Source organism: Protopterus annectens, chromosome 14.part0 (genome assembly GCF_019279795.1).
Source record: "Protopterus annectens isolate FY-2018-M chromosome 14.part0, PAN1.0, whole genome shotgun sequence".
In the NCBI taxonomy this organism is placed as follows: Eukaryota; Metazoa; Chordata; order Ceratodontiformes; family Protopteridae; genus Protopterus; species Protopterus annectens.
Genome location: NC_056748.1, coordinates 748,979,755 through 749,003,485, shown reverse-complemented (window position 1 = coordinate 749,003,485; position 23,731 = coordinate 748,979,755). Strand labels below are relative to the sequence as shown.

The following is a 23,731-nucleotide window of genomic DNA, read 5'->3' as shown; positions in this document are numbered from 1 at the left end:
TCAAATTTTCCAAACAAATAAGATATCAAGGACTCCTCCAGGATTAAACATTACTTCATACATTACAAAGTCAGGTTTTAATACTAAATTATTTATATCCTTCTCTGCAGTCTAACAAGCAGCAAGGTATGACGTGAACTCTCTAAAACAGAAACTCAAACCTTTTGAAGAAATTTAGTTAAAAGGTGCAAATTTAGTAACAAAAAACAACCTGCTGGAATACACATATAATGCCCTTAACAGAAGGCAAATGAATGCATTTACATAGCTGGCAAAGATTACAAAAATAGTAACAGGTAGCTTACATTCTCAAGTAGTCAAATATGAATAAATACCACAATCTAACATTGTATCAAATGTGTTACAGTCTGCAATAATGTTGGCAAAGGATAATCTCATGGTTTCAATTTCCTCTACCTCTACCAGATAAAAAAAAAACTGATGTGACTTTCGAGTTCTGGGACTTCTGCACTCACTTGGCTAACAAGTGAGCCTTCAACACTGCTGTCATCTGCTAAATGCTGCTCAACACTACAAATTCACAGCTTAAAATCAAAGGTAAAAAAACAGCAAAGATAACTCAGTCTAGTTTCAGGAACTTTTAGTACAGTTAAAGGACTCGCTCATAACCAGACAATGTGCATGTTAGTGTTATCAGAAGCAAATCCAAATTTAGAGGAAGTACAATGCTGCCTCCATTTGCTGCTTACTAACCTGGGGGTGTCAAGACTTTGCTACATAGCAGCCACAGAAGTGTAGACACACAAATTCTGTATATCAGATTCTCAGCCCAGATTTCAGTCTTGAATCTTGCCTGTTTAGCGATGAGAAGATTAATACATTTCTCATTCTGACTTTCATTTCTGTCCTCTCACTGTACGACATATTTACATACATTTATAGTGCACCAAGATCTTATTCCATTCACTCACTTACCCAGGATTACCATTTAGGCTCTTACTGAAAAGCACATTATGTGAGGAATTCATTATTCTGCTTTCTCCAACGAGCTCCTAAAAGTGCAGACATGTCATACATTTTCAGCTTGTTGGCCCATTTCAACCCATATGAAGGAGCTAACAGACAGCATCACATAATAAATCTGTGATTTCTACATTTTTTAAAAAAATTATCATGTATGTGTTTTGCAATTAAATGCTTCAGAAAACTTTAGCATATTGTTGCAGCATCTAAGTCATTCCCCACAGTTATAATTAGGGCAGTTACTTCAGTGCTCATACACAATAAATTTGTGATACAAATTCTCAACTCCCTTTGTCTGGACAACTAGCACAAGCTTAGAGTAAAAATTATTAACTCAGTATCCCCTAGTGGTTCTAGCCCAGACTTTTTACCAGTATGCTAAACTGCAGCTGCACACTTTCTAATTCACAGCGGTATTAGTGGGCTCAGGCAAGACTCGTTTCTTTTTTTTCTTCTCTTTCTCTTCTTCCGGATTCTTAAGCTGCACAGCATTATCCTCTTTGACCTTCTTCAATTTGGGTTTGCCCTTGGGAGAGCCGAAAGTCAGTGAATCTTTGTTGAATTCTAGAGCAATGATTCCAACATCTCCATCAAACCGGTTCTTTGCAACTTGTAGGGAACGTTTTCCTGGCCCTGTCAACAGCTTTCTATCCTGCAGGATAAGAACATTATCAGCTTCCTGGCTGGCCTAATACAAAGGAAAAAAAATAAGAAAAATTAAGCGTGCAACTGACCTCACAAATGACAATCATGTTATGGGGATACAGGTGCAGACCACTACGCACCCGACCACAGTCTAAATTTAGGCTTGGTATAGTTCTGACGTGGTAGCAGATAAAAAAATGTCAACAGAAAACAATACACACAACTCTTGTCTCAAAATGACTCTCCCTCTCTCCCCTTTCTTCCTTTCTTTCTATTAGATACATATAATGGGATTTTTTGAACTGTACAGTTACTTGCAGATTACACCCCCAACCCCAGACAGTGCATATTTCTGGACACTATGCATTTTCAATACTAAACGCAATGTCCTGAAATTACAGCCTTGAGTAAATAAAATCCATTTAATCAGTCAGGTAATCTGAAAAATGATGTACAATCATAAGTATGTCAGAGCGTTTTAAACTAAATTCTAACAAAGTTCATTGCAAAAAGGAAATGCCTCTTTCTCCAAGATGTTGTGATCTCCTAGTCTACAGAAATCAATACATTTCAAACCTACAAAAACAAGTTAATAACTTACAACATGCACATAATTACGAAGAAACCATGTATTACAAGTTTGAGCAAAAGAAAATTAGCAAACCAATCTCGATCAGCTGAAAGAGACTGTCAAAATGTATACTGTAATATACTGTTGAGGTTTTCACCACTGAAGAGTGTAAACTATGTTAATAATCCTGTAAAACAAAAATATGCATAGAAAACATGAAGAACTGGTGTTAATTTTGCAGATTTGTGCGTAACAGGGATTGCATACGGATGGCACGCAGATCCAGGTGTCAGTGAAGTTGCATGTAAAAGAAGGGGTTGAGCAACCCAAATCAAAAGGCAGTGACAAGTTACTCAAAAGTTAGAGAGAGAGTTGTCATCCATGCAGAAGGGGACTGTAGGCCCAGAGTACTGGCACTGGAGAAAAAACATTTATCCACAAGAAGGTCTGCCAGAGAAAGAGAGAGAAACATGGAACCTGTGTGCCTGGAGGAAAAACAGAACTAGAGACGTTGCATTTAAGTTGAGTTCAGCACCTATGTTTTCTGGAAGATATTGCGGTTTTCCTTTCTGCTAAATATCAAAGATGCTAATTCTGTTTGGAAAGGCCAGCCTGCAAGTCCCTTTTTGTAAATAAAATTGTTTTATACAAAAGACTATTGTCTCAGTGGCATTAAGTTTTCATGCAGTTGTATGCAGAATAAATTTCAGCTTAATCATCTCAACTAAAGTCCCAACTTAATCTGTCACATTCAACTGAAATTTTCCTCTTACAAAAACAGTTCTCTGTGGTCTGCTGGTGCTGAAAATGTTTTGCTAAGTTAATTCCTGCAGCCTTTCAGAAATTATGCCCACCTGTCTTCGCTTGCTGCTTTGGAAGCTTATGCTGGGCTCCTCACAGCATCTTCCTATATTGGGGGCTTGTGACCTCTCTGTAAGAGAATATATCTGCTTAAGACGCCAACTATGTGTCCCAAAGAGACAAAGACATTTATCTGACATTTGTTAACGGGGTATGTCCAACTGAGCATAAGCTTATTTTCAGTGGAAGACCAGGGAGAAAAGCTCCTCACAGAAAACTTGGCAAGTTAGTGTATAACAATATGCACTGAAAAGTTTCAAATACAAGTGTAAACTCAAGTACAAAGTTGGTCAAAGATACAAATAAGAAACTTAAATACTCTACACACAATGCAAGAATTATAAAATTCAGCAGGCAGTGATGTAAAAGATACATGAAGTCAATGCTGGTTACTATAGTCACAAAAGCTGTCCAAAGGTAAAGTAGAGCAGGTAAGGAATCTTAGGAGAAAAAAAGAGTAGGAGATAAAAAGAGTACAGCGACGTAGAGAAGATATTTGCTTCAGTAGTGTGTGCCCTGTTCCCAAGACAGCACAACTGCTTCTGTATTGACAAGTTGATTATGGTGCAGCAATTCCTCCAAATGGTCACTGCCACTGATGAAGGAATGGCAGTGGTTGTCAAATGCAACGCCAACAGCCATGTCACTGCTGAAGCCTCTAACCTGAAAAGAGGATTTGGAGGCTTGTATCATCACTTTGAGCTGTTTGCCAGCCAGAAAGGATGAGACCAGGCCAACTGGGATAGTATGGTTTTAAAGAACTGATGGAGATCTATTCCATGTACTCATTGACATGAAAGGGAAAGAAAATGAAGACTCCGGAAAAGTAAAAAAAAATGTTGGGTTGCTTGATTTAGGGTCAAAGAAGAGACCCAAGCTTGGACATTTCATGAGATGACTTTTCCTAAACACAGGGTGATAAAGTTCCAGTTGCCAAGAGTTGAAACATACGGTGTCTTTATGGTTGGACTCAAAGGATTGCAATAGTAAAGAAACAATGACAAAAAAAATAGCAATTGACAGGTTTAAGCAGTTTTTAGACCGTGATTAAAAAGAGGGTGGGTAAATCAGACCACAAAGACTGAAGGTTTTGTTACATTAATGAAATAATTTTATGTCATAAAGGTCTACATGATATTGACCTGCCCTAATAGACATAGACTCAGTTAATAAATTGAGTAGATCAAATGCAAATGTACTTTAAGTTAAGGAAAAGGGGCCACATTAAGACGTTTTGGTCTAGTGGCATTACTATGATAGAACTGTAGAAAACTACTGAAAGACATGTGAATGATGCAGAAACTATGGGTTGTGTTATGACCCCTGCTAGAATGATTAAAAATTAATTCTGTTATTTTGCAACACCTAAATAAAGTGAACTCTGTTAGCAGACAGGAAGGAACTACAAACGCTGCTTAGTCTCAGGTAGTATGGTCATCACTATAAAAGGGCAGTATTCTTGCAAGCAGAAGACTATAAGAATGAAGGCTGTGGAAGAAGTGTGTATCCATGGAAACAAAATCCCACTGCCCCGGTGGAAATTCAAAATGAACTTGGAAAATGTTGCACTCTGTTGCCATGGTCCCATGCTTAATGTACAACATGATAACTGGGAATGACTTCTCGCACCTTAGAGAATTACAGAAACAGTTGGAAGGGGGTAGTGCTTTTGATAAATCATAAACCCACTTTACAGGGTTGACTATCAAGGAAATCAGTCCCCAGCTCTACCTTTGCTATCTTCTGAAAAGGGGGATGGTTAGCACCCTAGAACCATGAGTATTAACAAATTAGAATACACTGAAAGCCATGGCGTAACATTAGAGAGCCATAAAGGAACAAAGATATGGGTTAACATACAAAGAGGGAAAGACTGTGCAGCCCTCCTACACCTAAAGTGTTTCTGTAGACTGGGAATGGTTACTAAACTGAAGGGACAGGCGAGCTCTAAGCAGTAGACAGAGATGCAGAAAAGTAAGTTCCTAATGGATGCTCATCAATCTTTGAGATCCTCACAGTTCAGAGCTCTACTAGGAAAAGGCAAAGAAGTGATAGCTGTTGCTGGGAACCAGGTTATAACAAGTATAAAGAGAAAGGAATGGAGTGTTAGACACCAGGACCACGTCAGGAAGAAACATGAGGTTTCTAAAGAAACAACTGGTGATTACACAACATGCTGGTTATGAACTACTTTTCCTAACAGAAGACTAAGACAATGAAACTACATTATCTCTGGTAGCAGGAGGAGCCCCTGGTTTACATGATCTCCAAGTAAGATGGTTATAAACTTTAAAAAGGCCCAGTGGGGGGATGAGGTTTGAGAAGAGAGAGAGAGAGATAACCTGCTCTGTGGGGAGGGACCTACCACAAATACTCCTACTTTCTATCCCTATTTTGAACTACAACATTTTTGCTGTATAGGGAGAACTACAGAGAAACAGGAAGTACTGTACAACTAAGGGTACTCAGACCCTTATGAAATGCAATGATGAGACAACCTGCTGCCATGTGCTGGGGGGGCAGAGGTCTTAAAGTTTTTTTATCTAGACATAATGAAACAAATGATATATATTTTTTTGTAAATGATATTCTGAGAGACAGAAAAACATTTCCAAACCCAAACTTTAAAAACCATTTGACTCCAATTCTCATAATTGAGATACCTGTACACCATGATGTTCTGAAAAGGTACATCAACAGGCAACTAGTCAGGTCTGACAATGAACTCAAGATCATATTAGTAATTCTAAATTACACCACTAAGCACCTGTAACTCTCCAATTCAACCCATACAGACTAGTGAAGCATTTCGCCAAGATCCTGAAAGAGATGTTAAGAAAAGTCATCAAAGAGAATGGGAAGAAATAGGTCCAATAACAGTAGCAGCTACTACTAGCCATCACAGACGTACTGCAGGCGTCAAAAGGGTTTAGTACTTCTGAGCTGCTTTAGGACAGGCATTCCTTGGGAGGTTATTAGAAATTACTAAAGAGATTTGGGAAGAATAAAATCTCTCATGAAAAGTGTATTAGAACATTACACTAGGCTACAAAAGATAGATTACAAGTAATAGTGCCACAGTCCAACAGCTTATGTAGAGGGCACAGGCCTCCCAACAGGAGTTATACAACAGGAATACAATCAGTAAAGAGTTTCAAAGTCTGAGATCAAGTATTAGTATCACAGCAGAATACTAGGCTATCAATCTAGGGGGCTTTTTTAAGCATAGCCATACTTCCCAGTAAAATTTGATAGGTTTTGGTTCACAAAGGTTTTTTAGGGGGTATATATTCTAGGGCATGGCTGACCAAGCACTTGCAAGCTTAAACCTGTAAATGCTTGGTCACCCATGCCCAAGCATATATACCCCACCACAAGACCCTTATCAAATTCTTGGAGGATATTTGTGTCTTTGGGGATTCAATGAATCCACCCAATTTGCAATCACCTGCAAACTTGGTCAGCTTGAGGCCTTTGACGTTATGCCTGCTTTCAGAGAAATAGTTGAGTGATCCACCCACAGACCAAGAGAACTAGGGACTCATAAGCCTGATTAGTCTGATAAGCATACCTATAGAGAGAAACATCATGAGTGCCAGACCAGGGGTATATTTATGGTTCTCCATCCAGTGATCCAAGTTACACATGAATAAGTGCAGATAAGAACTCTGCTTCACATGGATGGGAAGCCTGTTCCAGAAAAGGGGGAAACTTCTGAGACACATACCTGTCCCTCCAGCATGACCTATTTACTTTGCAGGAAAGTTTAGATCCCTGGATCAGGTGTTCCTGATGTAGTTTGTTTTACAGATGTGCAACAGGTCCATTAGAGCTGGATCGGATGTTGCTTTCTTGGCCAGGTATAGGTCAACTCTCAGCAAGCTGTAGGAGACTGAATATAAGGACAAAGCTTTTAGATGGTCTGCATAAGACTCATTTTCCACACAATGTATTATTTTTATGAAGAGTCTGAGGATGCTCCAGTTGTTGCATTTGCCTAGCCTGGGAGGTTTAGCAATCAATGACTGGGTCTTAAGAAAAGCACAGTACAACAGAATGATGACATGCTTGGATCTAAATGCCATACCTCTGCTTATAAGTCATGCAACATAGAATGATATTCTCACTACAGTAGAGACATGATGGTCAAAAGCCAAATCACTGTGTCTACATGCTTTTCCAAATCACCAACTACAGAGTTAACTCTTAGGCGTGTATCGTCACAGAAATAGTTTGCTAGGGTCGCCATCTTTCCTAAATATACTATGATGACATTAGGTTTTAGCTCATGACTCTGGCACTAGTTATTAGTTTGTGTAAGGCCTTCTTGGAGAATATTTGTGTCTTTGGGCGATTCAGTTACTATGCCCAATTTGCAGTCATCTGCATACTTGGTCAGCCAGAGGCCTTTGACATTAGATCTGAGTTCAAAGAGGTGGATGCCAAACAGGAGTGGTCCCAGCACTCAGCCTTGAAGAACCCCACTAGTAAATAGCCTTTTGGTGGAGGGAAGACTCCTCTATTCTAACTTCTTTAGTCCTGTCTGTAAGCCAGTTGGCTATCCATAGGTTCATAAGTTTACAGGTGTTTACTAGGCTAATGACCACAAGGGCCTTTTTAAGTCTAGCCATTCATCCCAAATCTCTGACTAGTTCTAGTACCCTTGATAAGGGGTGATGCAGGAATTTATAACAAATTTAGTGAGCTTTTCTCAATGCTAGAGTGGGGCATTATTTCAAATGCCTTGGACAGGTCTAGGTAGGCAGTATGCACCATACTTCAGGTCGAGTAGGAAAGACCTGCCCTTGACAAACCCAAACTGAGCTGGGTCTGATGACAGTAGATTACATATACTGACATTTAGGATATCCACAATTATTCTCTCTATAGCTTAGCATATTAGGCTAATCAGGCTTATGGGGTGATAATTTTCTGGGTCCATGGATGGACCACCCTTATGCAGATGGATAACCGATGCAGTCCTCCATTTGTCTGGCATGAAGCCTGTTTGCGGGCTGCAGTTAAACAGGTTTCTAGTGGTCCTGACAGTAAATGTTTCATGCTATTAAGGAGATATCCTGGAATACTATCGGGACCCATCAATGCACTGCTCTTGGCCTTGGACAGCAACTTGAGCATCTGCTCTATAGTGACAGAGGAGTTATTAATGTGGGTTGTTTCCTGACGGGCATCTGAAGGGGAGAGGAGGTAAAACTGGAGATAAATCTGTCAGCTAGGATATTTAATACATCTTTTGGCTCCATATAACTGGCATCATTTACAATTAATTTGGTACACGGTTGTGTACTGCCTTTGAGGTTATGGACAAAGCTGAAGAAAGCTTTGAGATTGTCCTTGGCCTAGGAGGCTAATTTTACCTCAAATATGGCTTTGGAGGACTTTATTATCCTCATGAGTTGCTTGTTTAGGTTGAGGAGGGATTTTTTTTTACCTTGTTGGGCATTACACATCTTAATTTTTGCCATGAATTTCCTCCTTTTGTTGAGCAACCTACTGATGTTAGGATTCCAACGGGTTGGATTCTTTTCTGAGTTGATCCTGTGCTCAATCTGGGTAGGTACAGCTATTAATATAATTACACAGGGTTTCTGTGAATGAGTTCACATAGGCAGTGATGTTCTCACAGATGGCGGAGGACTTGAAATTTTGCCAGAGTGTCACTTTGTAGTACAACATTTGCCCTAGAATAATTCCTAAAAGTTCCAGGGATAGCCGGTGTCCCTAGTTTTGCCTTTACTTCAAAGCAGACAGCTTTATGGTCCAATTAGACTAGAAAGGACATTACACTACAGAGTGCAATGTTTCTGAGGACAAGGATATTTGCAGCCTTAGTTGGTGTACAGACTAACTGGTCCAAGGTGTTTGCATTTACAAAATCCATGAATCTTTGGGCCTATCCTTCAGGGTTGTGTATGATTCCCAGTTTAGAATGGAGTAGTTAAAGTCACCCATGAGTAAACAGTTAGGTTGAATGGGCAGCATCTCTAGCATACTTATGTATGTATTATGGGTTTCCTGGGTCACAGAGGGGACTTACAGCTTGCAAGGAAATGGCATAGGATTTTAAGGTAATTTGGACTTGGAGAAGCTCAAGCGCATCGTATGGACAGATCGATCTTGAGGTAGTGTTTTTACGGTAAACAGAGACACCTCCTCCTTTTGTCACTTCCAGTGCAATAGTTGGTGTAAATGCGTGGAAGGCATTGTAGCCCTGTACTACTGGGGTGCTATCAGTGGCTTTAAATGATGTCTCAGTAACTGCACAGACATCTATATTCTCCAGAAAGAGGTGAGCTTGCAGGGAGTGGAGTTTCTTGTTTAAAAACCTGGCATTAAGCAGTAAAAACCTCCAGATTCTCCTGTGCTGGTTTAGCTATGTAAGTAGATTTATCAGGTTGGCAATGCCTAAAAAGGCAGTATGGTGGTATACAATATTTTAGCCAATATTTGAAATCACAGAAGAACAGGAGCAGACCATACCTGTCATATCAGCATGGACTGTCAACCATATCCTTCCAGTATGACAAATACTGTACTCACCCACCCTTCGAATGATACCATACTCTAAGTCAATTATTAAAGTCAACTATTTTCTGTTCATACTGTGGCATCATCCTAGAAGAAAGAAGAAAGGCAAAATGCTGCTCAATGTTAGGCTCATACAGGCCAGAGATGCACAATCCAAGAGTTCCAATATGTCTCTTTATGTAGTCCAGGGTGGTATGTCTGAAGCTGTTTTATGCCCACATGGACTATAACGGAGTCATACTGGTAGTTTTGGTTCAACAACCGAAGATCTAAGTGATCCTGACACCTGAAAGCCAACTAACTGTGACTCTCTCCTTACTTAGCTTGGTCAATGAGACATCTGTATGTGTCAATGGAATGTGCTATGACCAAAATACTGGGTTGTGTGGTGGTATGCCTTATGGGTTTAAAAGTTGAAACACTATACGATATGGTCATGTGTGTTGTGTTGGGAGTCGAATACTTTTTTTTTTTTTTAAATAAAGAAACATCTTTAATTAAATTATCACTTATGATATAGACAATCATACATTTATATAAATAAAAACAAAACATACTGATATAATTTTAGTTGTAAACATTATAAATCACTTATAATCTATCCACCCACTGTCAGTCAAACATAGCTCATTCAAATCCTGCCTTCTTTTAAACCTCATTCCTCATCTGCATGTACTGTTCCCACAATTCCATTTTTTTCTATGGAATTTGCACCTACCCTTTTCTAAAGATCTCATTTCCGGATGTTTTATCTCTGTTACTATATTCACTACTTCTAGTACAGTTGGTTTAGATGGTGATTTCCATTTCCTAGTAATTGCTTTTTTGGCAGACACCATAATTAGACTTAGCAAGGCCTTACCATGTCTAGACAATTCTAATTCTACATCATAGCTCAAAAACAATTTCCTTAGTCATACCAATTTGCTCACCTAGTATTTCTGATACAGTAGTCTGCAGGGAATTTTTAAAGTCTGCCAAACTAATTACACTCCCAGAAAATATGTTCCCAGTTACGTTTTTCTTCCTCATCACACCTCCAACATTTGCTATCTACTTGAGGAAAAATTCTTTGGAGTCTACTTGGGGTATAACAATACCTATGCGAACACTTCCAAGCAAAGATCCTAATCGATTTGCATATCTAGGAGACAGACATATATCCTACCATTATTCCTTTGTGAATTGCTTATCCAATCTCCCTTCCCAATCCTTTCTAACCTCCTCTGATTGGTTCTTATAGTTATCATGCAATATTTGTATATGCTCTACTGATTATTCCTTTTTTAACAGCAGTTTCTAACTCTACCAGTGTTGCTGGTCTTTTGCTAAGGACCCCTTACTTTCTTCTCTTTGCCTATACTCTGATATCAATCCTTGATAGGGAAGGCAATCTCAAGCCTGCAGTCCAAATAAATTCTTGGCCTCTTCCCATTCTATTACCTTTCCCTCTCTAATTACTTGCTCTCAATACCTTGTTTTTTTGCCTATTTTCTCCAATAAATTCCAGCTCCTTCTTGTCTATTGTCTTCATCCCTAATTGCAGTCATCCCTATTGGCAGAATCTCCTTTCTCCATTCACGTGATGGCTTAGTTCTTAGAGTACTTTCTGCTACGTTGTGAATATAATATTCTGTATGGTTAGTTATTCTCCTTAAGAATCTCCATCCCAAATCCCATTCTTTCCTTGTTTCTTGAGCTTCCCCCCTATTTCATCACCGCCCCTTTCCACTTTGAATTACAGGTTTCTGCTTGTGCTATGTATAGGAATCTTAACTGTGTAGCTCTGAAATACCCCTTCAAATCAGGTAATCCCAGACCTCCTTGCTCTCTTAGAAGAATCAGCTTATCCCACTTGATTCTTGCCATCTTCCAATCTCAGACAAAATCATTCAGTTTTTTATTAATTGCTATCCACAACTTTTCCTCTGGTTGATAAAAATATGCCTGACCTGTGTATAAAATTAAAGGGACTAAAATAATTTTAACTGCTTGCATCTTGCTATTATCTTTTGTTTAGTCTCATCCCTCATAACCTTAGATGACACACCAGAATCCTTTTTAATCCACACTGCTAAGTACTTCATTTTATCATTTCTCCATAAATATGGATATTATTGAACCAATGTGTGTGTGTGTGTGTGTGTGTGTGTGTACATAATTTACAGCAATTGCCTTTGTTTTAGCTTCATTAATTTTGTATTCCGAAAAGACTTAAAACTGTCTCAAAATGTTCCACACCACTGAAATGTCCTAGTCTGGTTTTATCAGGTATAAAATATCATCCTCTGCAAATAGGGGTCTACTTGAGTAGACCAAAAGTGCATTAAATCGAATTTTACTTAACCAAGACAACAATACCAAAAACTTTAACGAACATTCACATCACAGGAATTTTAATCCGGGAAAGGAGGCAGTTGGCCAACATAAAACACACCAAAACATGTCAAACCCATCCAGATCTTTGTAAGTTTTCTTCCCTCCTAGAATCCAAAATTCCACAGGAGTACCATCTATTCCTAGGGACTTTCCTGTAGATTGGTTATACATCACCTCCTATCCTGTTAGTAAATGAGCTTCATCTACCTCTAACCTTGGCATATTTAGTTCTTCCATAAACCTTTCCATCTGTACCTTTTCTTGATTTATGTATCTTTCTGCTTTATACAGACTTTCATAAATTTTTTAAACTATTTCTAGTACCTGTACAGGATCTCTTATTGTCTTCCTGGTTATAGGTTCCCTAAGCTTAGAGACCAGCCTTTCTACTTTTTGTTGCCCGAGTCGTCATGCTAAAATTTAGTGCTCGAGTTGTTATCAAAAGTAGTTGCATAACAGCAATCTTTTTAAACTCATGCATATTATCGAGGTAATCCCTTATTTTCTGTTCAGCATTCTGCAATTGCTCCTCCTCTTGTTCTGCGAGATTCCTCCATTCTGCAATACTTTAATCTTTGTCAATCCCTCTAAATAATTTGTTAGTTCTTAACCATCCCTTTTTTATTTCCAGCCTATTTTTAAACTCCACTTTAATTTTATCCCGCTCCCTAGCTATATTTTCAGAAGAAACTTCTATTTTCTCTAATAACTCCCTAATAATTTCCACTAGCCATTTTTTAAATTCTTCTCTTTTCAACAGATAGGTGGGGAAGCACCAGTATCTCATTTTTATTTCATTACCCTGCATTTTTATTTTAGTTATTATTGCTGCATGATCTAAAATAGTTAGTGGATGCATATTAAAACTGTCAATTAAATGCACATGTTCCTCTGAAATATATGCTCTGTCTAATCTAGACCAGTTTTTGTATCTTGGGGAATAATATGTAAATTCACTCTGAATTCCTGCTACTTGATCCACATCTTCCACACCAAATATTTCCATAAATTTCTTCAAAAAGCTACTCTCCTTTATTATATTTTCTCTTCTAGGCCCCCCAGATACATCTTCACTACTGCAAATCAAATTTCAGTCCCAACCTATAAGTAATATTCCCTGCTAAAAGCTGATCATTTCTCCTAGAATTTTCTTAAGCTTCATTATAGCAGTTTAGGGTGGAATATAAATGCAGGCCAGTGTAATCCTCCTCCCTTGCCAGTAGCCCCTTAGTACTACAAATCTACCATTAGTACCTTGTTTATCCTCTTCTATCACTATTGGAGCTCCTCTTGCAACTAATATAAGTATTCCTATTTTCCTTTGCCCCAGATATTCTGCTTACTAACCATCCTGAAAACCTTTCTTTATCAAATTCACATGTTAATTTCTTTCCAAATGCATCTCCTGTAGCATAGTTATGTGTACTCTACATTTTCAATATAATTTACTACTCGTTCTTTTTTGTATATATCTGTGAGACCATTTACATTTAAAAATAATACAGAAAGTGTCAGTTATTGTTCTCACCTTTTATGTACAACAGCTTTTAAGTGTCTATTTGTTTTTTGTGTATTTCTAGCTTTTGTTTTGCATGTATACACTACTGTTTGGCATATTGATTGTTTATACAGTTGTTTCTTGTCATATCCATTTCATCCTATGTCATATCTTACTAAATTTTCTTTTATTGAAAGTCCTCAAACAAACAAAAAAACCCACCCCAATACACCCCTAAAACCTATTAACTTAATACTAATACACAAAACTATGTACATCTTCAAATACTGAAGTTTTACCCTCATAATAGGAACAACTGTCCCAGACTGACAGCCACACTCACAAATTTGGGTAAACCTCAAAGGAAGGTTATTCGTGCTTCTACAAAGTATTGTTTGGTTTTGTCTTATCTTTATTATCTGGCGTCTTATCTTTATTATCTGGTGGTCCCCTGCCATAAACAAACTGTACAACAGAAGGAAGAAACTGTTGCAAAAGAGAGTAAAATCCCATGAGTGGTGGAGCTCCCTGGTCAGCCTCAGTAAGAAGCTGAGATCCCTTATAAGATCCTCCATAGCTAGCTACGAAAATAAAATCGCCACTAGTTCCAAGGACAACCACAAAGCATTCTATAGCTATGTCAAGAATCTCAATGGCAACACCCAGATCTGCTCTGAGTTACAGCATCCATGGGACCAGACAACATCCCAGGCTGCGTTTTACACGAACTTCAGAATTAACTGGCTCCCCACTTAAGCACCATGTTCAATAATAGCCCCGCATCAGGCTTTGTGCCCACTGAATGGCACACAGCAACAGTTATCCCACTCCACAAAGGGGGAGCCACCACTGATCCCAGGAACTATAGACCTATTAGCCTGACGAGCCTGGTCTGCAAAGCCATGGAACGTTTCATCATGGAACTCATAAACAAAAACATTGGTAACCTCCAAACTCTGGATCCCACCCAGTTCGGGTTTGTGAAAGGCAGATCATGCCTCCTGAACCTGATCTACTTCTGTGAGGCAGTCATCAAAGCCGTAGATGAGGGTAAGGTGGTTCACACAGCCTATCTTGACCTCGCCAAGGCTTTCAACACCATCCCCCATTCTGGAATTATAGCTACACTCAATAAACTAGGCATAAATCCCCACTTCACAAGATGGGTTGCCAACTGGCTCACTGAGAGAACCCACACTGTAAAAGTTGCAGACTCCAAATCTGACCTCAAACCAGTGATAAGTGGAGTACCACAGGGTTACGTCCTGGGACCGCTCCTGTTTGGTATCTACTTCTCTGAAGTACAGGCTAACACAGAAGGCCTCTGGCTAGCGAAGTTCGCAGATGACTGCAAACTAGGAGCCATAGTCAAGTCCCCAAATGATGTGAGCATCCTACAGAAGGGCCTCTCTGAGACAGATGCCTGGTGTCAGAGCCATGGCCTCAAGCTCAATGCCAAAAAGTGCAGTGCCATCCCCTTTGGTAAAAACTCTGTACCCATGAACTACCACATAGGCAGCAATCTACTTAACACTGAATGCGTGATAAGAGACCTTGGGACCCAGGTGGACAGTAGTCTCTCCTTTGATAGTCACTTCGCCACAGTAGTCACTTCGCCACAGTAGTCAGGAAGTCCTTCTACGTGGCACACCTCATCATAAAAGGGTTCTCATCCAGGAAAAAAAGAGGTCATCGTTCCCCTCTACTCGACACTCATTAGACCCACTATAGAGTACAACGCCCCTTTTGGAATGTATCTCTCAAGACATCTGCAGCAGCTGGAAAGGCCACAGAAGTACCTCGCAAAGAGGATTACTGGACTCAAACAAATGCCCTACACTGACCGCCTCAACAAACTCCAGCTTTTCTCCATAGCATATCGCCCACTCAGAGGTGATCTCTGCCTAACATATAAAGCTATGTCAAACCCAGAGCTGTTGGACATGCTACACCTAAAGAAATCCCAATCCCTCCGAGCTACACACTCTAGGGACCTAAACCTTGTCACTACAATAAACAGGACATGCTGGAGGGATAGATTCCTATCCCAGAGACTTCCCATACTCTGGAACAGGCTACCCATCTATGTTAAGCAAAGTTCTTCATTAGCACTCCAAGAAAAATCTTGATGAGTGGATGGGAAATAGGAAATACACCCCGGGGATCACTTCTGTGTCTCTGCTCGACAGTGGCACAGGAAAATAACTTTCTTGGGTGGCGTAAGCCAGGGAACCTTGTTGGCTAGGATTACGTAGGCCCTTGGGCCGATAGCCTAGTACCTACCTATGAACCTATTACTCTCCCAGACTGGGAAAACATTTGAATGCTTTGAGAAAACATCTCCTAGCCATTGAAAGAAAGGGGTATTCTGCATTTATTGCTCTTTATCAGATTGTCTCCATGATAAACAGATCGAGAGTTGCTTCTTTCTACAAGCACTCATTTATTTGGTAGACAATGTTATTTTTTATTTATTTTCTTTCTCTTAATACTTGTTACTAGATCAAGCCAAAAAAGAAGTTATGTACTCACCATAACGTTCCATGTTGTTAGTCCATTTCACCCTTCATTTTTACATATGGGTTCGGAGCCGATCCTCGGCTCTGACTCGGCCGATTTACAAGCTCAGTTGGCTCACGGCTAAGCAGGTATCCCATGGTGTACCAGTGTAATCCCCAGATCTCGTTTGCCGTGTCGACTAGTTCGGATGTGCTTCTCTTGGCTCTGGCTAAGTCCTTTTCAATTCTTTACATTCTTAGTGGATATTGAAGCCATATGTAAAAATGAAGGTGAGATTGGACTACCTAACATAAGGCCTTAATACAGCATTCCCCTATGCAACAATGAAAAAAGCACATCAATTTTTCTTTCTCATGGTCAGGTCTGGAGCATATACACGATGCGCCCTTTCAATTAACAACTCCTGCAGTGGAATATCAGTCCAGTTGCTTATTTGTGCTTTCATAAAGTTAATACAGTCTATTCCTTCCAGCTTCTCTGGTACAGCAGAAAACCGCAGGTCTTCCTTATGTACTCTGTCCTATAATTCTATTATTTTTTTTTAAACATCTCATCTTATAACTCATAATATTCAGCCAGCCTTTTCTTCATTTCAACCTCTGATTTTTGCAGTTTTATCACCACATCTGAATATCTTTTTAAAGCTTCCTCCATTTTTTCCAGTCTTTTATTTGAGTTGACATACTCCTTCAGTGTTTCATTTATTTTAATCAGCTCTGAGTACATTTAACTTATTTCCTCTAGGTTACTGGAAGTCACATCTCACACCAAAGCTGGAGACTGCACCATATCCCCAGTCAGTGTTTTATCCTCATTTTTTGGGATTGTATTTTCTTTCAGGTTCTCTGAATTTCTTTTTTGCTGCCATCCAGGCAGTGCCCTTACTAGCCAGTTACTAAAATTTACCCCAAAATAAGTTTACTGGCTCTCTCTTCTGAATTTCTGTTTTCACACTGGGAGAGCTGAAATAAAGTTGTTACGCGGTGTGCAGCCATCTTGAAAGTCAATTTTGTGGATTTTGAGGTTGCTGAGTATACTTTTTGTTTGTGCAATGTCTGGGATGTTTTTGTGGATTAGGGAGATTACATTTAAGAGCCTTAACATATGCAAGTCTATGGGTCTAGTCCATACTATCTGAGGTAGGTGTGTGTGTGTCTGTCTGTGTGTGTGTGTGTGTCTGTCTGTGTGTGTGTGTGTCTGTCTGTCTGTGTGTGTGTGTGTCTGTCTGTGTGTGTGTGTGTGTGTCTGTCTGTGTGTGTGTGTCTGTCTGTGTGTGTGTGTGTGTGTCTGTCTGTGTGTGTGTGTGTCTGTGTGTGTGTGTGTCTGTGTGTGTGTGTCTGTGTGTGTGTCTGTGTGTGTCTGTGTGTGTGTCTGTCTGTGTGTGTCTGTCTGTGTGTGTGTCTGTCTGTGTGTGTCTGTCTGTGTGTGTCTGTCTGTGTGTGTCTGTCTGTGTGTGTGTCTGTCTGTGTGTGTGTCTGTCTGTGTGTGTGTCTGTCTGTCTGTCTGTCTGTGTGTGTGTCTGTCTGTGTGTGTGTCTGTCTGTGTGTGTGTCTGTCTGTGTGTCTGTCTGTGTGTGTGTGTTAATGACAACCTGTTTGTTATTTTAAGTGCTTGTATGTTACAGCCTTGCCTCCAGTGATATTACATGTAACTACATCTCTCACACACCATACAAGTTTAACAATTAAATGGTTGTCATAAAAGATGAGCCAATTGCTACATTGCCCAAGGATGTCCCATATCCACCAGGCAGGCTGCAGAGATACAGTAGATATAAAAAGTGCATACACCCCTGTTAAAATGCCGGGTTGTTGTGATATAAAAAAACGAGACCACAATAAATAAATTTCAAAACATTTCCCACCTTTAATGTGAAAAATAACCTGTACAATTCAATTGAAAAACAAACAAATCTGTTAGGGGGAAAAATATAAAAACTAAACGTACAATAAGCTGGTTGCATAAGTGTGTATACCCTTAAACTAATACTTTGCTGAAGCACCTTTTGATTTAATTACAGCATTCAGTCTTCTTGGGTACACACCTGCCATCAATTAAAGAGACTCTGATTAACCCCAAATAAAGTTCAGCTGTCCCAGTAGGATTTTCCTGACATTTACTCAGTTGCCTGCTACAGCAAAAGCCATGGTTCACAGACAGCTTACAAAGCATCAAAGGGATCTCATTGCTGAATGGGATCAGTTAGGAGAAGGGTACAAAAAAATTTCCACAGCATTGGCTATACCATGGAACACAGTGAAGACAGTCATCAAAAAGTGGAGAAAATATGGGACAACAGTGACATTGCAAAGAGCTGGACGTGCCTCCAAAATTGATGAAAAGACAAGACAAAAACTGGTCAGGGAAGCTGCCAAGAGACCTAGAGCAACACTGATGGAGCTGCAGGAATTTCTGGCAAGCACTGGTTGTGTACTACATGTGACGACAATCTCCTATATTCTCCATATGTCTGGACTATGGGGTAGGGTTGCAAGATGGAAGCCTTTTCTTACACAGATAAACATCCACACCTGGCTAAAATTTGCAAAACAATACATCAAGACTTCTAAAAGCATGTGAGAAAATGTGTTATGGTCTGATAAGACCAAGGATGAACTTTTTGGCCACAATTCCAAAAGGTATGTTTGGCGCAAAAACAACACTTTGCATCACCAAAGAACACCATCCCCACAATGAAGAATGGTGGTGGCAGTATCGTGCTTTGGAGTTGCTTTTCTTCAGCTGGAACTGGGGCTTTAGTTGTGGTGGAGGGGATTATAAACAGTTCCAAATACCAGTCACTTTTGGCCCAAAACCTTCAGGCATCTGCTAGAAAGATGAAAATGAACAGGAATTTCACCTGTCAACATGACAATGACCCCAAGCATACATCAAAATCAACAAAAGAATGGCTTCACCAGAAGAAAGTTAAAGTACAGGAATGGCCCAGTTACAGCTCAAACCTAAATCCAATAGAAAATCTGTAGGTGACCTGAAGAGAGCTGTGCATAAGAGATGCCCTCTCAATCTGACAGATTTGGTGCACTTTTGCAAGGAACAGTGGGCAAATATTGCCAAGTCAAGATGCACCATGCTGATAGACTCTTACCCAAGAAGACTGAATGTTGTAATTAAATCAAAAGGTGCTTCAACAAAGCATCAGCTTAATGGTGTGCACATTTATGCAACCAGCTTATTGTACATTTTTTATATTTTCCCCTAACAGATTTGTTTGTTTTTCAATTGAATTGAACTGTACAGGTTATAGGTCACATTAAAGGTGGGAAAAGTTTTGAAATTATTTATTGTGGTCTCATTTTTTTTATATCACAAAAACTTGGCGTTTTTAAGAGGGGTGTGCAACTTTTTATATCCACTGTAGCAGGGAAGTGCATGTCGATGACTACGGATTCTTACTTCTTGTTTGACAAGGGATTATACAAAAGGGGGTTACAGCATGTTAGCTTGGTAGCTGTAAGAGTACAAACTATGATCATATCTATTAAGGACAAAACTTGTAGGGAGAGCTCCTCAGTCTACAACTTAGTACTGTGGGAATTTCAGGGGTAGTTTTATATAGAACATTTCAATTCTGCATGCCTGTGAATATACAGAGCAGTGCTAACCGCCACTGCATGATAAGCAGCATTGCAAAAACAAGCTGAATTAACAGATTTGGACAGAACTGGCTAAACAAAGGAAATAGACCAATCATGCAGTCTCACATAAAGCCTCTCTGTGTGATCGCCAGCACAGACAGACCAGGTCACTTTCTGCTCCCACTAGAGAAGCAGTCACAGTCCTTGTTACTGTACAATCACACTAAAGTAAGCCCAAATTGAATTCAAACAGGACAACCACACAAACTAGCTAGAAATGCATACCTGAATTGAACTTGAAAGGACTACAGTGCAGACAAACCAGCAGCAAGGTTGGTGAAAAGCAGGACCCTTTACAGTGATAAATGGCACAAAAAAAATACATAATTTGGAAATGCAGCAGCAGTACTGTTAAACATCTTATAAAAGTGCAAAAAGTCTATTTAAAGTACTTAGCATTTCTAACAGAGCTGAGTCAAACATGGCTTTGTAAGTCGAGCAGAAATCACCTCCTAGCAAGCAACACGAGACAGAATAGCTGGAGTTTGAGTCTGTCTGTGTAGGACGTGTGTTTAAGGCATATGATCCTCTTCATGAAGTACCTTTGTGACCTTTCCAGCAGTTGCATGTGTCTGGTAAGGTACATGCCAAATGGGGCATTATACTCTGATTGGCCTAATGAGGGAAGAGTAGAGAGATGACCCTTCTTCCTGGATGCAGAATCTTTGGTAATGAGATGTGCCACATAGGACTTTCTGACCACAGTGGCAATTTGGTGGTCGAAAGAGAGGTTGCCTTCAAACTGTGTCCCCCAGATCTCTTATAACACCTTCAGTGGGCTCCCATCGATGTGGTAATTAGTGGGAACTGAGTTTTTCTCAAAGGGGATGACGACGCACTCCGGCATCAAGCCTACGGCCAAGGTTTCGACACCAGTCATTGGTATCAGTGAGGCTTTTATGTAGGATGTATACATCACTTGGGGAGTTAATAATGGCTCCCAGTTTGCAGTAGTCTGCAAACTTGGTCAGCCAGAGTCCATCTGTGTTGCTCTGGACTTCTGAGAAGCAGATGCCAACAGGAGAGAACCCAGGACCGATCCTTGTGGGACTCCACTCGTGACTGGTCTGCAGTCTGACTTAGAACCCACAGTGTGAAAGTAGCGGACTCAATCTGTGAGCCAATCTGCAACCCATCCAGTGATATAGGGGTTGATGCCTAGTTTGGCGAGTTATCAATAATTCCTGAGTGGGGAATTGTATCAAAGGCTGTGGCCAGATCGAGGTAGGCTGTATGAACTTCCTTACCTTCATCCATATCTACTGGTGACTAACTCAAAGAAGTCAACCAGGTTGAACAGGCATGATCCACCTTTCACAAAATCAAACTGCGTGGGATCCAGAGTTTGGAGATTCCCTATATCCTTGCTAATTAGGTCCATGATGATCCACTCCACAGCCTTACATATCAGACTCGTCTGGCCAATGGGGCGATAATTCTCAGGGTCTGTAGTTGCTCCCCCTTATGGAGAGGGATGACTGTAGCAGTGCACCATTCGGTAGGGACAAAGCCCGAGGTGTTGCTGTGACTGAACAGGGCACACAGACATGGTGCCATTTCACTTTGTAGTTCATGTAGAACACACCCAGAGAAATACTCAGGTCCCATGGAAGCTGTATTCCTGGCCTTGGACAATGCAGCTTTAACCTGTGCTGCAGTAATGCTAGGTGCCTGGCATTCCTCTGGTATTATGATTGGTCCCTTAGGAGGAGAGGGGTAAAACTGGCACTGAATCTGTCAGCCAGTATGTTGGCAATCAATATCTGTTGGCTCAGTATAGGGGGTACAATTGTGCAGTAACTCAGAGCAAACCTGGGTATTGCCATAGAGATTCTTGATATAACTATAGAAGGCGTTGTGGTTGTTTTTAGTGGCTGCCACAATTCTGCCTTCATAGCTGGCTTTACAGGTTTTGATGAGGGATCTCAACTTTTTGTTAAGGCTAATAAGGGGAGTTTTTCCAGTCTTGGGACTTCACCTTTTTCTGCAACAGTTTCTTCCTTCTGTTGCAGAGTTTATTAATGGCAGGCGACCCCCAGATTGGCTTTCTTTTTTTAGTGGAGAGCATCTTTGTTCCGTTGGGTATGGCTGGTTCCATGCATTATGCATGTGTTTGCACAGTGCATTGGTGTACAATTTGGCAGCCATGCATTTATTTTCCACTGACACAGGTGGCATGAAGTTAGCCACCTCTGTTTTTAGGAGCCCAAAGTCAGCTTTGGAGAAGTTTTTCATGGTGGTTACCTTTGCGGGGTGGGGGGGATTGAACATGCTAGTATAAAACAGACAAACAAATCTACACTGAATTTGATTTAGAAAACATTTTATAACCACACTGCTATGGGATTGTTGTCCTGCATCTGTACATTTTTACTATTTGCGTGAAAACTTTTTCATAAAGTTTAATGGAGTTGAAGTATTTCAACTAGCTCTAACTTGCTCCAAGTATTAAAAAGATAGAATGCAAAATGTTTTTACAACTACGTTAGTACAAGCTAAGTTAGAACTTTATGGATGCAAGTTTTAAAACTCCAGATGAACACAAAGTCCACAAAAGCACATGCTAGTGTACTATTCCACTGAAGAGATGACACTCAGAAGTATCTGCAGGGGCTCATGGAAACTAGCACATTATTTACTTGAACATTCAGGATTACTACTGTTTAGGGTACCCTTTTAAGAGGAAACAAAACCACCAACTCAAGGCTGGTAATTAAACTGCTTTACAATTATATACCACATAGCCCCCCCCACTGAATCCTGCTTAGATATGACATTTAAGACAGGTGTTTGACATTATGCTGACTTTCCTTGCACAAATGATTCTGCGCACAGACCAGTTAGGATACATAGTACAGTTTTGTACCTACCATAAATGTAGATGTCCGATAGATATGCAACTGCAGTCCTAACATATGGGTTGTCCTGCCTCAGGCAGCCCTTCGGTTGGCCAGATTCCAAAGTCTGGGTCCGGCGTCGGCCGATGTCGGCTCCTCCCCGACATCAGAGCGGCTGGAGTATAAAGGCATCAGCCGACGCCATCTTCTTCAGTGTTTCTTGCCCCAGATGCCAGGTGCCCTCCAAGGAAGGCTAAAGTTTGTGAATGGATACACAAACAAAATCAAACATGTACAATAGTAATAAACAGATACACCATAATGTATACATATAACCCCAGCTGATAGGTAAGGGGAGAAAGGACCCAAAGGACCCAACAGGGGAGAAACAGAGGGGTAGGAGGGAGGGAAAACCTGACAGCAGTTGCATATCTATCGGACATCTACATTTATGGTAGGTACAAAACTGTACTATGTCCTTCAAGAATGCAACTGCAGTCCTGACATATGGGTTGAATACCATAGCCAAGCTGGGGGTGGTAGGACTAAACAAGAGATGGTGTAGCTAGAAGGCCCTGCAGGACTGTCGAAGCAAAGCCTGCTCGGGATCTGGAGTATAATGGCAGGTTGTAGTGTTTGGTAAATGTATGCACGGAGCTCCATGTAGCAGCCTCTAGAATATCTTTTGTAGCCACCCCTCTTAGAAAGGCTGTGGATGTGGCCATAGCTCTGGTGGAGTGTGGTCTAATTAGCTGGCACACTTTTTCCATGAAAGGAATAACAGAATCTGATGCAGTGTCCAATCCATTTTGAGATAGTTTGTTTGGTGACTGCTTTTCCTTGCACTGCAGCTGCATAGGCTACAAACAGTTGGGCAGACTTCCTGGTGGACTTTGTTCTGTCCAAGTAGTAGCGTAGTTGTCTGTTAATGTCTAAAGTATGCAGCAGCTTTTCCCCTTTATTTTGAGGGTTAGGAAAGAAAGTTGGCAGGTGAATTGCCTGGTTTAGAGACACTCTGGATATCACCTTAGGCATGAATGAAGGAATGGTCCTAAGGGAAACTCTGTCCTGATGAAAGATGAGAAAAGAAGGAACTGCCATGAGGGCCTGTATCTCCGAGACTCTTCTTGCTGAGGTGACTGCCAACAGGAAAACCGTTTTCCAGGAGAGAAACTGCATTTCTGAAGATGCTGCTGGTTCAAAAGGAGGAAGAGTTAATTTTTCCAAG

At 40.4% G+C, this 23,731-nt stretch overlaps 1 protein-coding gene across 2 annotated transcripts in view; it reads right to left on the bottom strand.

Annotated features, from left to right (window-relative positions):
- Positions 1-173: 173 nt before the first annotated feature.
- Positions 174-23,731, bottom strand: part of TWNK (twinkle mtDNA helicase) — a 289,758-nt gene continuing 266,200 nt past the window's right edge. For both annotated transcript variants that reach the window (XM_044056485.1, XM_044056486.1), the window contains one exon: positions 174-1,672. In XM_044056485.1, the coding sequence (XP_043912420.1) occupies positions 1,385-1,672 (288 nt within the window). In that variant the 3' untranslated portion in view covers positions 174-1,384. The remainder of the gene's footprint in view (positions 1,673-23,731) is intronic.